Source organism: Natrix helvetica (assembly GCF_964273705.1).
Source record: "Natrix helvetica genome assembly, chromosome: 6".
Taxonomy (NCBI): Eukaryota; Metazoa; Chordata; class Lepidosauria; order Squamata; family Natricidae; genus Natrix; species Natrix helvetica.
In genome coordinates, this window is record NC_138553.1 from 16,608,221 (window position 1) to 16,623,013 (window position 14,793).

At 44.8% G+C, this 14,793-nt stretch overlaps 1 protein-coding gene across 2 annotated transcripts in view; it reads right to left on the minus strand.

The window, feature by feature from the left end:
* Positions 1-11,952: 11,952 nt before the first annotated feature.
* TMTC1 (transmembrane O-mannosyltransferase targeting cadherins 1) overlaps positions 11,953-14,793 on the minus strand; it is a 186,416-nt gene continuing 183,575 nt past the window's right edge. For both annotated transcript variants that reach the window (XM_081958734.1, XM_081958733.1), the window contains one exon: positions 11,953-14,382. In XM_081958734.1, coding sequence (XP_081814860.1) covers positions 14,248-14,382 — 135 coding nt within the window. In that variant the 3' untranslated portion in view covers positions 11,953-14,247. The remainder of the gene's footprint in view (positions 14,383-14,793) is intronic.

Below are 14,793 nucleotides of genomic sequence, written 5' to 3' on the forward strand. Positions count from 1 at the left end.
AATACAGTGATTAAAAAACCCCTAAATAATTAAATATAATTAAAATACCCAATTAAAAACCCGTCAGGAGCGATATGGTTAGATCAAAGTTGAGCCAGGCCAGCTACTTGGAATAGGTGGGTCTTAAGCTTAATACGAAAGGAGCGGAGGTCAGAGGTATTCCTAATATCCGGAGGGAGGTCATTCCACAGGGCTGGGCCCGCCACAGAGAAGGCTCTACTCCTAGGCGCCGCCCCCCGACACTGTCTAGTGGACGGCACCTGGAGGAGGCCCTCTCTGTGCGAGCGGATTGGTCGCAGGGATGTATGGGGCAGAATACGATCCCGCAAGTAACTAGGTCCTGAGCCATGGAGCGCTTTAAAGATTGTTATCAAAACCTTGAAACGCACCCGATAGACCACAGGAAGCCAGTGCAGCTCGCGCAGGAACGGTGTCACATGGGAGTACCTAGTACTCCCCATAATTACCCGCGCGGCTGCGTTCTGGACCAACTGTAGCCTCCGGGTGCATTTAAAGGGAAGCCCCATGTAGAGAGCGTTACAGTAGTCCAAGCGAGACGTCACCAGCGCATGAGTGACTGTGCGTAAGGCGTCCCGGTCCAGTAGGGGGCGCAATTGGTGCACCAGGCGAACCTGGTGGAACGCCCCCCTTGCCACGGCTGTCACATGGTCCTCCATGGACAGCCGGGCATCCAGGAGGACGCCCAAATTGCGCACCCGCTCCACGGGGGCAAGTTGAATGCCCCCAATGGCCAATGATGGAGTTAATTGGCTGAACCGGGGAGCTGGTACCCACAGCCACTCCGTCTTGGAGGGGTTGAGCTTGAGTCGGTTGTCATCCATCCAGATCCGTACGGCTTCCACACACCGGGACATCACTTCGATGGCCTCGTTGGGGTGGTTCGGGGTGGAAAAGTACAGCTGAGTATCATCAGCGTACAGGTGGTATCCCACCCCGAAACCACGGATGATCTCACCCAGCGGCTTCATATATGTGTTGAACAGGAGTGGCGAGAGGACCGACCCCTGTGGCACCCCACAAGTAAGGGGGCGTAGGGTCGACCTCTCTTCTCCTGCCAACACACGCTGCGTCCGGCCAGAAAGGTAGGAGCCGAACCACCGCAAAACGGTGCCCCGGACCCCCAACCCCTCCAGCCGGCGCAGCAGGATATCATGGTCGATGGTATCAAAAGCCGCCGAGAGGTCTAATAGGACCAGGATAGAGGAACAACCTCTATCTCTGGCCCTCCAGAGATCATCCACCAACGCGACCAAGGCCGTCTCCGTGCTGTGACCGGGGCGGAAGCCGGACTGGCGCGGGTCTAGATAATCATTTTCCTCCAGATGACGTGGAAACTGGTAGGCCACCACACTCTCTACAACCTTCGCCAAAAAGGGAAGGTTGGAGACAGGACGATAATTGGCCAGCTCCAAAGGGTCCAGGGAAGGCTTCTTGAGCAAGGGTCTCACCACCGCCTCTTTCAAGGCGGCCGGGAGAGACCCCTCGCTCAACGAAGCATTCACTAGGCCCAGGAGCCAGTCTCGTGTAACCTCCCAGGATGCCAGTACAAGCCAGGAGGGGCACGGGTCCAATAAACATGTGGTGGGTCGCAGTCGTCCACGCATTCTGTCCAAATCCTCGATGGCAACCAAGTCAAACTCCTCCCAGATCGATTCCTCAAGACTCGCCATGGACGTCTCCATTGGACCACTGACAGGGACCCAATCCCTCCGGATTTGAGCGATTTTATCCTGCAGATATTTACCAAATTCCTCTGCCCTGCCCTGTAGAGGGGCCTCCCGCGGCCTCTGAAACAAGAGGGAGTGGGACACCCGAAACAGGGCGGCAGGGCGGTTCTCCGCGGATGCAATGAGAGTGGCACAATATTGGCGTTTGGCCACTCCCAATGCCACAAGGTACGTCCTTAAATGGGCTCGTGCCTGTGTTCGATCAAATTCGGAGCGAGAGGATCTCTGATAACAGAGCCTGATATTCCCTACAGCACAAGTTCAAGAGAAGGTAATTTAACATTTTGGCCTTGCAGCTCTATTCAAAATATTTTCTTTGATTACTTTGGGATTTAGAATCAGTTCTCCCTACCGATCTTTGTGTACCTGATCAGTGGTGGGTTTCCAGGTTTTTTTACTACGGGTTTGCTCATGCGTACAAGAGTCTGGGTGGGTGGGCGGAGCCTCCCACCGCCACCACTACCTGATCCGGGCCGAACCGGGAGCCACCCACCTCTGCTGCAAATATTTCTGTGGCTTCAGCTATGGAAATTTTGGACCTACAGTCAGGGTTCATAGGCAAGTTAGCATATCAACTTTCCACATTATGACTGCATATATACTGTATCTAGTTTTTTTTCTTTAAATAGCCATTAACTTGATCCATTATTTGAGCTATTGGCACTCTGATCTGCAGGGCATATCTAGTCTGAAATGCAAACATTTAAATTTTTCTATGGAAGACTGTAATTTTCTTGCATCACTTGGAATCCCCAATTAATATGTTTTCGGACATTTAGTTCAAATGGGAAAGTTTTATACAGGTAGTCCTCGAGTTACCACCATAACTGCGGCCAAAGTTTACCTTCCCCAAAGTGAAACATTTGTTAAGTGAGTTTTACGACTTTTCTTGCCGCAGTTGTTAAGTGAACCATCGAGTTTGTATAAGTTAGTAAGATGGTTGTTAACCCATTGACTTTGCTTGTCAAGATGGTCACAAAAGGAAATCATGCGACCCAGAGACGTTGCAACCGTCATAAATATGAACCCTTTACCAAGCATCTGAATTTTGATCATATGACCATGTGGATACTGCAATGGTTGTAAGTGTGAAAAATGGTCATTATTCACTTTTTTCAATTCTGTTGTAGTTTTGAATGGTCACTAAATGAGCTGCTATAAGTCGAGGACTATCTGTAGTATAAGGCATCAGGTAGCTGATGCCTTATACTACAGTATACATTGTTACATGAACAACTACTATAACGCTAAATTGGACTGTTTCCCTTCCGTATGCTGCCAGCCTGTGAGTTACATCTATTGAGGATATTCTCTAAAGCACGGATGTCAAACTCACGGCGCCACGTTGCCATCATGTGACGTATCACACCGTTTTCCGCCTTCTCAGATCTGTGGTGGGCGTGGCCTGCTTGTGATCCCTCTGGCCTTTGGGCTGCCAGTTTGACACCCTTGCTCTAAAGCAGTGATGGCTAAACTTTGTGTCATCTCATGCAGAAAGTGTGCGCGCCCATAATGCAATATGTGTGTTACCCCTCCATGCCCTGCCACCCACGTATGCGCACGCAACCCCTCCATGTGCACCCACACCCACACGTGTGCATGACCCACCTGTGCTACCCCCTCCCCGCATGCATGCGCACATGACCCTCCACATGTGCCCCACCCCCCCCACATGTACGTGTGACCCTCTGGATGTGCCCCGCCCCTGGGTGTGTGACCCCCGCATGTGCACTCTGCCCTCTGCACATGCGCTTTGCCCCCCCACAGGTGCGTGCGACCCCCGCACATGTACCCCGCTCTCAGTGCCTGTGTAGTAGACACCCAAAAATCAGCTGGCCAGCGGGAGGTGCGCACACACACGCAGTGCAGGTGAGCTGGGTCAACGGGTCGCATGCCTGCAGAGAGGGCTCTGTGTACCACCTGTAGCACACGTGCCATAGGTTCGCCATCATGGCTCGAAAGGAATTCTAAAGTGTTACCACTTGCTAGGGGCAAACCTGAGTTGAGTATCTCCCCATCTTGTGTTATTGTTCACACAACGGAGTTTGCCATGTCAGTTACAAATCCAGCACTTGCATTTATGCAACATGCTATGGTTATTGGTATTAATGTTTATTAGCATTATAGCCTGCCGTATGATATCAACCCAACTGCTTAATTTCAAGGTATGAGGTGCAAAGCTGGAAAACGGATTAATTCATAACTATGCTTGTGTTGTAAAAATGCATTCAATGTTTGCCAGACTTACTTGAAAAGGCTTAGAAAGCAAACTTTTCTGGAATGATGGTCGCTCGGGAGTCACAATTGTTTTAGAAGTTCCTTCTTTTTAGGGAGTTTATTTTTCATTTTACTGGGAGTTAATAATATTTTATTCTATTTTGCCATTTATGACTTTCGGCACATTGAAATGCTTCTCCATAAATGCACAGAAACACACCAACTGAAATGAAAGATGAAGTTAGGCCACGCACATTCCAAAGCAAACACTCAGGAAAAAAAAACACCAGTGGTTTTATCATTTTTATATAAAATAGACATTTATATACATCTGCTTTGTCCCAAGACTCCTTTGATAATAATTTCTAAGGTCAAAAATCCATCCGTAATTTGACAATGAAAATAAAGGATCTTTCCAAATCTCGTTACCAATGGCACACAAGTAAACTGCTGAATTGTGCAATGAACGAAAATCAATATCCCAAAACTAAGAAAGGCAAAAGTGAAAATGAAAAATTCCACATCTATGCAATTAGCCTCAATTGGTAGAATTTTAAATAGCAACCAGATTTGGCAAAGAGAATTCTGAATGTTCATAGAAGCCATCAGTTACAATCAGTGTCCTCAAGAAAAAAGATTTCTCAATGAACTCAGATCTACACCACATAGAACATTGGCACATATTTTCTTTCAGAGATTACCACAATCTAAGTTGACATTCCCCCCCCCCCAAAAAAACCCAAGTTTTCTTCTTGCTCCTTGTGTACGTAGAAGCAAGCTGCTAACTATTGCACATACCCTAGGCAAAAAAGCCCTATGGGGCCATATTTTCACAAAGGAAAAAAAGCGTGCAAGCCATAAGCTAAACACATAGTGCAACTGTAAAAAGTGTGCAGTGATTTTGGCAGGCTTTCAAATTTAAGATCAGAGCGGCTGTTAAGAAAACAATCTGAACCATGTAATTGCAATTCCATGACTCCAACTGTGGTCCCCGGTCTGGTAAGGATTTATAAATTTTCATACACTGTCATATTTAATTATCCTTAATCCCCAGAAGTCTGATCATTGCTGGCATCCTAAGCGAAGGCATGTGATTGTCAATATCCCCGTTTAGAAAGACTGAAGTTCAGTGGTGGAATACATGCTTTACATGCAAAAGATCCCAAATTCAGACTTTGGTTAAAGCAAAGATCAGATAACAGATGGTGAAAAACGGTTTGAAATAAATTGGGATTTTAATGGACAATACTGGGCTGCCCAGAAAACTGGAATAAGGCAGGTTCCTATAACCCAGTGGTGGGATTCAAAATTTTTTACTACCGGTTCTGTGGGCATGGCGTGGTGGGTGTGGTGTGGTGGGCATGTCAGGGGAAGGATACTGTAAAATCCCCATTGCCTTCACATTCCAGGGGAAGGATACTACAAAATCCCAATTCCCTCCCGATCAGCTGGGAATAGAAGGGGGCAGGGCCAGCCAGAGGTGGTATTTGCTGGTTCTCTGAACTACTCAAAATTTCTGCTACCGGTTCTCCAGATCTGGTCAGAATCTGCTGAATACCACCTCTGTTCTAACCGTATAAATCAGGGGTGTCAAACTCGTGGCCCACGGGTCGGATGCATCACGTGCAGGCCACGCCCACCCCCAGTTTAGCGAAGGGGGACAGTTGCGATAAGTCAGGTGACAACGCGAGTTTGACACCCCTGATCTAAATAATGCTTGTAGATATTTGAAGCAATGCTGAAACCCCCAACTTTCTGTTTTTATTTCGCATGTGAAGGAGAGGCACTTGCCGCATGGTTGTATAAGTATATGAACAGTCTTTGAAACAAGGGAAATAACACAAAGTAATCACTTTTGTAGTTCTGACAGCAGTGGTGCTCCTCCTTTCCAGCACATTCCTTCAGCAAAGGAATTGCTATTCCCTAGTACATTACATATATTTCTATATTTCATTTATTTTCAGCAATTGTGGTCAGATGGGACTCCAGAGACTGCAAAATATGCAACTTGGGACCAAAAGATGTTGACTTCTCTTCTACAGCACAAATTGCTTCTAAAAAGCATCACAAATCCACCGTAAAGAAAGGAAGGTGGAAAGTTTCCTTGCCTCAACCTATTTGTTGGGCTAGCTAATCCAATATTGCCTACACTGATTCATAGGGGCTATCCAAGGCAGAACCACCAAACACAGATGAAAATGGACGTGTTCGGCATGGAAAGTAGATGTTCCACCATGTAGAGCAGGGTTCCCCAAATCCTGAGCCGTGGACCGGCAACGGGCCGTGGCATGGCATGCCAGCAACCGGGCCCTGCAAACAAGCAAAACCCCATCTGCAGGATGCCGGCAGCATGGAAAACTACACCGCCTCTAGTACACAGAAAAACGTTTCTCCGTGAAACCATTCCCTAAGTGCCCAAAAGACTGGGGGGTGTTGATGTAGAGCAGGGGTGTCAAACCCAAGGCCTGGAGGCTGGATCCGGGCTACAGGGTGCTTAGGTCTGGCCCTCAGGGCTGCCCTGGAAACAGCAAAGGATCAGCCTGCAGTGCATCTGCCAGCAAAAATGGAGCTCGGGAGGGCTGCCCACAGCCCTCTCGAGCTCCGTTTTTGCTGTCAGAGGGTTGCAGAAAAGCGTTGCAGCCGAAAACGGAGCTCAGGTGCCTGTTTTGCTGGCAGAGCACACACAGGTCACCACAGGAACCCCTGACATGAGTGACATCAAGCTGGCCATGGCCCCACCCCTGAGGTCAAACACAACCCTGATGCGTCCCTTAACGAAATCAAGTTTGACACCCCGGATGTAGAGAATCCCTTTTTCGTTTTTAGAAGTGAGTTAGGGAAATGCCCAGCATTCAGCTGTGTGTGCGCCTCTATCTCCCTCGGCTTCCTTTCAAAGATCCATTCATAACCTTCCAACAAACCTCTAAAAAGTATGCTGAATACTACAGTTTGACAGCAAATTATCTTAATACAATGACTTTTTTTTTTAAAAAAAAAGCCTTTAAAAGAAGGTCGTTGTTGATCACCAGGAAACAACTGCACAAAATATTCGGCAAAGGGCTCAGTTTTGCGCTGTGTGGAAATGGATCTGCTCATGCTCCATGTTAAAACTATGGTTTGCTGAATAACCCACTGCTGTTTGCTAAGGTACATATTTGTAATCCTAATATATAGTATTGTATCAACAGAAATACTCAGGGACAATAGCTAATGGCAGACTCTATTCAGTTACTTTGCCTTGTCATATTACATGAGTCTCACCACTGAGGTTTATAAAGCAGTCAAATAAACTGTAAGTACATCTTCATTGTGAGCACAGGCATAGTTTTTACTAGAAGTAGAATAACTTATCATGCCTAACAATCTTTCTAGAGCTCCTGCACTTCAGGTTTTTCCAATGCGCTTCAATGGACTGGATCCTTTGTATAGATCAGTAATGGTGAGATAGATCAGTGATGGCGCGCTCTTCTGGGATGCAACCCGGAAGAGGAGCAGAATGAATGAACTTCCGGTTCTAGCTAGTCTTGTGGTTACCATGTGTGCACGGTCAGCTGGCTGGCGCACATGCTCACGCCGGAAAATAGAAGACCAGCTCTCCCAGGTTCCGGCACTGCCGTGGATACGAAGGCCACTTTGGGCACGCGTGCCATAGGTTCGCCATCATGGGTGTAGATGTTAAGCCCTTTGCTAGATGAATGGGGCAGCTCTTAAAACCCGTTTGTTGTAAGTTGAGCTGATCACTCTACATAAAGGGCTGTGTACCAAACAGCTCGAGTTTTCAGAAAAGGAGTTGTCCCACTATTTTTCTTGGACTTAAAAAAAAGTTGTTCTTAAGACAAGAGCTAATATATGCCAGTAGAAGTGAGCCAAGATATCCATAGCAGCATTTAAACTGCAATCAGCAAAAATAAAAATGGAAAAGTGATCAAATCAGGAATGCAGACCCCTGGAATGGTGTTAGATCAATATGAATAATCACTAAATTGAGTCTTCCCCAAGGTGGGCCTAATTCAGCTGGAAAAGGATCCACATTGTCTGCATTTGCACAAGTGTGCAATACAGGAAGTTACCCAGAGGTAGAATTCTGCCGGTTCTGTATCCACTCATTGTGACTTCATTCCCCATTGCTTCCTTGAATGCCCAGCAAAGATAAATCTGTAAATACTTGAAGAAATAGTGTCTTGGTAAGAAAAAATGGCAGCTCTACTTAAATACGGTAGTATTTCAACCATTGTCATTGTCAGATAATTGGTTATCATCTCAGTTCAAAGGCTAATTTTCCAGAATGTATACATGCTCTTCATTAAATTGCGAACAATAAGTGGTAAATTTCAGCCCCTGCATTTTTAGATCCATAAAGATGATATAAATAATCCCAAATGATCACATGTAGCCAGATTTACAAATTTATGTTGCCATTAAGTTTGTAAGATATTTTTACCGTATCATATATCAATGCTTGAGATTCAGTCAGTCCCAATTTGTGATATTCTCTAATGGACTAAGGAGCAGTTTCAGCTCAATTGGCTGTGATCAATTTCCCTTGAAAGGTTATAAATAATTTGTTCCATTGTTTTTCAGTATATCTCATTTATGCCTAAGGTCACAAATGCATGCGTTGAAGGCATTTAAAACAAATCTATGACTTCAGAGTGTTCCTTCATTTCAGCTGATGCACATTTCAACATTCACAAATGAGATTTTTCTTCTTATAAATGACACCACAGCTCCTCCAGCTTGTGCAGAGGAGAATAATCTCCTATTTCTTGCTGCTCTACAGATTTGCAACTAGATGCAGATATAACTCCACATCAGGGGTGGGTTCCTGCCAGTTCTAACCTCTTCTATAGAAGAGGTTCCACAAATCTACAGTGCCATTTTGAACCGGTTCCGGCTCCCTCCCCCCCTCTGCCTGTCCGCACATCATCAAGATGAAGAGCGCGAGGAGGAATTCTGGGAGTTGAAGTCCACAAGTCTTAAAGCTGTCAAGTTTGAACACCCCTGGTTTTTTTTTTCCTAAAGGGTTAGGGGTGCAAAGGTCTTGCAATTTGACAGCTTTAAGACTTGCGTGCTTCAAATGCCAGAGTTTCTGAGGCAACATTTTGGTTGCTAAGCAAGAGCATTGTTAAGTAAGTTTCACCACATTTTACAAGTTGGCCACGCCCACCCAATCACATGACTGCCAAGCCACTCCCACCCAGTCACATGGCTGCCAAGCGACTCCCTACAGAAGAAGTTCTAAAAATTTTTGAAACCCACCACTGTTCCACATACAGTCTAATCTCCTGCACCATTTTCTTTGCTATTCTTCATTAAAACTAACAAGTAAATCTGGTTATGCATATATTCTTTGGAAGGGGGAAAAATCAGAAATTCCCAGTTTCCTCTTCAAGTCAGGATTAGTAGAGAATTTCTAAAGCATTGATGAAATTGACAAGAGTTGAACCTCCCTTAGACAAATTATGTCAGTTTCATTGAACTGAGAGGCAAAGGGAAATCATGGTCTATGACATTAATAAAACCTGACCCTGAACACGCTGTTTTCAACAAAGACGGAAATATTTATGGATGAAACAGTTGAGGCATCCTTCATACATTTATTCATGAGGAAATAGTATGTGAAATATTCATAGCTGTGCAAAGCTGAACACACTGGTGGGTACAAGATTAAAATATGCTTATTTATGATAGCTTTCCCAAACCAGATGATCTCCAGATGTGCCTTCAGCCTGCTTCATGTTCCTCCAAACGCATCAATTGGGTATGCTAAAAACTTCATTCTGGTAGATTATAATATATTTGGCACAATGGTTTTAGTGTAAATATTTATTCTCGGTGGGCTTACATTTTTCCAAAAAGCCCTGAATCACAGCCATGCTGATCCATCAGGAAACAAGATCCAAAAAATCTACATCTGGCTAATAAATTTTGATTTACAATTCAGAAGATACAAATATGTCTCTGTTATGAGCTAACTTATTTTTGCTTGCAGAGCTGCTGAGGGCCTACATTTAATGACTGAAAGCCTCAGATTTCTGCATTAACACACCCTGAAAGTTCAGGATGATAGCAAGAGCTTATTATTTAGAAGTGCCATTTGTATAGTCAGATCTGTTACTCTGTCATTTGATGCTTCGTTGCCTTATTCAGCATTTAAAATCTTAACTTCCCATAATCTTAATATAAATATCTATCATGCCATTGCACAGATACTCATTCACTCTCTTCATGACCTGCCCACGTCCAAAGAAGAAATGGGACTTGAATCAAAGACCCTACCATGCAATCTCAGAATTATACAGTATATGCTATGTGTTTAAAAAATAACAATTCTCTAGTTTCCAGATAACAGGTAGTTTTTGACTTATGACCACAACTGAGTACAAAATTTGTACTTTTGACTGTAATTGAGTAGAAAATTAAGTGAGACAGTTGTTAAATGAGTTTTGCCCGATTTTACAACCTTTATGGCCCCAGTTGTTCAGTGAATCCCTACCGTTGTTAAGTTAGTAACACGGTTGTTAAGTGAATCTGGCTTCCCCAGTGACTGGGGAAGGTTATAAAAGGTGATCGCATGACCCCGGGACTCTGCAACTGTCCTAAATATGAACCAGTTGCCAAACATCAAGATCACATGAAGTGTTAATACCACTTTATAATGCCTTGGTAAGGCCACACTTGGAATACTGCATTCAGTTCTGGTCGCCACGATGTAAAAAAGATGTGGAGACTCTAGAAAGAGTGCAGAGAAGAGCAACAAAGATGATTAGGGGACTGGAGACTAAAGCGTATGAAGAACAGTTGCAGGAACTGGGTATGTCTAGCTTAAGAGAAAGAAGGACTAGGGAAGACATGATAGCAGTGTTCCAATATCTCAGGGGTTGCCACAAAGAAGAGGGAGTCAAACTATTATCCAAGGCACCTGACGTTGAACAAGAAGCAATGGGTGGAAACTAATCAAGGAGAGAAGCAACTTAGAACTGAGGAGAAATTTCCTGACAGTTAGAACAATTAATCAGTGGAACAGCTTGCCTCCAGTTGTGAATGCTCCAACACTGGAAGTCTTTAAGAAGATGTTGGATAGCCATCTGTCTGAAACGGTATAAGGTTTCCTACCTAGGCAGGGGGTTGGACTAGAAGGCCTCCAAGGTCCCTTCCAACTCTACTATTGTATTATTGTATTGTATTAACATCTGAATTTTGATCATGTGACCATGGGGATGCTATAATGGTCATAAGTGTGAAAAACAGTCATGAGTCACTTTTTTCAGTGCCATTGTAACTTCCTGAACAAATGGTTGCAATTCGAGTAACACCTATGGACGATTTGAATTCTACTATGCAAAACGTGCTGCAGAGCTGTTATGCTTTTCCCTTGTTAATGGATGCTGTGCAATAAACTTAACAAATAAGAACAAGTAGGAAAACATGGGATGTTTATAAAAAGAAACCAAAAGGGCTTCTGCCAATGGGCAACCGCTCCACTAAAGCGAAGGCTTTAGATCCGCTTCTTTGTGACCATTCGACATTTACATCAAGTTTCCCCAAACTGATCTTCTGTAGCAACAGCAGATAAATCGCTCTCGCTAGATGCCAAACTATTTGTAATGGATAGTTACTGTCTAGCTCAGGGATCTCCAAACCTGGAACTTTATGGCTGGCTGAGGAAATCTGGCACTTGAAGTCCACAAGTCTTAAAATTGCCAAGTTTGGAGACCCCAGTCTAGCTAAATCAGGGGTCAGCAAACCGTGGCTCTGGAGCCACATGTGGCTCTTTCATCCCTCTGCTGTGGCTCCCTGCCGCCAGTCAGCACCACAATTTTCAGAGGAGCTTCTGGTTGGGAAGGGGGAAAAGCACAGAGCTCCAGGAGGAGACTCTATGGCAGGGGTGTCCAAACTTGGGAACTTTAAGACTTGTGGACTTCAACTCCCAGAATTCCCCAGCCAGCATGGCTGGCTGGGGAATTCTGGGAGTTGAAGTCCACAAGTCTTAAAGTTCCCAGGTTTGGACACCCCTGCTCTATGGCAAGGGGCGGGTTTTCCGGTCAGCTCCACAATTGATAGGGCTTTTGGTTAGGACAGGTAGAGGGAAAAGGACACCATGCTAGGAGGAGACTTCTGGTTGGCTCCAGAATTGAATAGGTGTTTTCTGGTTAGGATGGCTCCATGAGGGTTTAAGGTTGCCAATCCCTGAGCTAAATGGTTAGGAACATTTACTCTTCCCCACATTTTTGGAAATGATGGACTATCTTCCCTCCTGCTTCACAACTCCCATCAGTGAATGTGGTAAGGCGAGTCCAAACAATAGATCCAAGACTGAAGAGAGACAGAATCAAACTAGATTACCAAGCTGGAGATGTTATTAGTATATTATCCCAATGTACTATTGCAGCCATCATGGGGTTACTACTGCTTTTCCAAGGCACAATGGGCTCAGGTATATTTTTAATTTATCGCCAGGATCCCCATCCATTCACATTACAGTAGGCCTGAGCCCAAGGCTGATTTGTGTTAGCAGAGCTTGCCCTTAAGAATTCAACCAAACAGATACAAAAGCTGCTATCCAACTAAGCCAGTGATAGCTTAACGTTTTTCCCATCACGTGACAAAAGCGGGGGGGGGAGCGCAGGGGAGTCATACGCGGGTGTGCCCACACCCATAATGCTATGCCCGCTATTCCGTTCCCGAACTTTTGGTTTGCGCATTGGGTTGTTTTTCGCCCTCCAGAGGCTTCATGGAAGCCTCCGGAGGGCAAAAAATGGCTGAAAAAGAAGGGCGAGGTCAGCTGGCCAGCGCGCAGATGCACACTGGAGCGGACAGGGCAATGCCTCACGTGCCCTAACTAATGGCAGAGCACTCAGGCCACCAGAGACGTCCCCAACATGATTGACGTCGAGCTGGCCATGCCCATCCCAGTCACTCCCACTCCAGTCCCCTCATGTCAAACACAACCCTGATGCGGCCCTCAATGAAATCTAGTTTGACACCCCTTTCTTAGAGTATCATCCCCATCCCTAGAAGTTCTATCATATTTGGCTTCATAAAAATAACAACCACAGATATAAGCCATGTAACGCCGGTAAAACAAGAAACTCAATTTCTTTTTGGTTATGCCAAATAAATATTCAGAAATAAACGCTATCTGTGACATGAGTTGTCTTCTCCTCTATCATATTTAATAATCCTATTTTTTTCTCATTTGAGAGGAGAAAAAAAAGGAAGTGAAACTTCTAGAAGTTGCATTAGGGGGAAAAATCCCTCAGAAATTATTCATTTCCCAGGTCTCAAAACATTAGCAAGTCCAAAAGCTTTGGACCCAGCAAGATATAGCTATACCAGGTGTCTTCTTAGCCAAGATTTAAAGGCATCATTCAAGGAAGTTCTAGAAGGCATTCTGAGGCACTTCCTTCGCGCAGAAGCGCCTTCTACCAATTCCTGACAATCAGCACTGTAGATCCTCTTAAATCATCCTCTGAGATCGCATAGGATCAGAGATATTTGCAAATGGAATCCACTGCAAGCATGAAGGGAAATTTTAGGGGGAAACAGCACTTCTGAACAACTCTGACCCCTTAATATTCCCAAATCCATTCATCTTTTTGTTTTTAAGTTCTTTTTGTTAATCACATTTTCATTAATCATGTTGGCAAATCTCCATTCCTATTAATGCTTTGATAACATGAGGGTAAATTGTCACAAATGTTTCATAGAAGGTTTTTTTCCCCCCTGACATCATTCTCAGGATCTAAGTGTTTAGAGGAGAATGAGCTACATCGCTTTCATTGAGATAACAGTCAATTCTTCTTCAAGATTTATCACCAAGATTTTGGAAGTGCTTTGGGTGAGTGGCATTTCCCTCTGTGACAGCTGTCCCTGCCTCTTCTCTCACTTCCTCACTGATTGATGCAACTACATCCTTGGCTAACCAGGCACCTGGTTTCAAGAGCATTTTTCTTGCAAGAAGAATGCTCCCTCTGATTTTTGTTAAAACAACTCCTTGCCTGCCTTCCAACAATCATCCCAGCAATGCATTTACTTTTAGCCCATTTTTGAAGCATCCTCTCTCTGGATTAAGGTTAGGATTTCACCTGTCCTATAACACCTCCAGGAGGACTCCTGAAGCTTTGGCGACTCTTCTGCAATCCCTACACAGACTCCTCCTATTTTGAGTTCCCGCTGCCCCGTAACTCTGTTCCGTTTGCTTTTGTCTTGAGGGAAACTTGGGGCTTCCACAACATGCAGTCATTCACTGAGAGGCGTGTGATTTGCCTTGCCAGTCCTGTTACCCTCTTCCCCGCCCTTCCTGCAGCCGTCTTTCGAGGCGATCCAGTTTTGCCAAATTTTCTTTCAGAAGTTTGCTGTTCGGAACCAGCTGTAAAGCTTTCTCGTAGTAGTGGCGCGCAGTGAAATAGTTACCCTGCAAAAAAATAAGAATGTGGAACAAGAGGGGTGGGTGGGAATTAAAACACGTTTTTTAATAACTTCACAGGCAGGACCTACAGTTTTCATTCACATATCAACATTCTGCAAGCTCCGTGTCATCATGGATGCTTGTTTTTGCAGTACAGGTATTCCTCGACTTACGACCACAGGTGAGCCCAAAATTTATGTCGCAAAGTGAGACATTTGTTAAGTGACTTTTGCCCCATTTTAACGACCTTTCCTGCCGAGGTTGCTAAGTGAGTCACCGGAGACGTTAAGTTAGTAACCTGGTTGTTGAATGAATCTGCCTTCCCTGTTGACATTGCTTGTCAGAAGGTCACAAAAGCTGATCATGTGACCCTGGGACACTGCAACCGTCATAAATATGAATCAGTGTCCAAGGGTC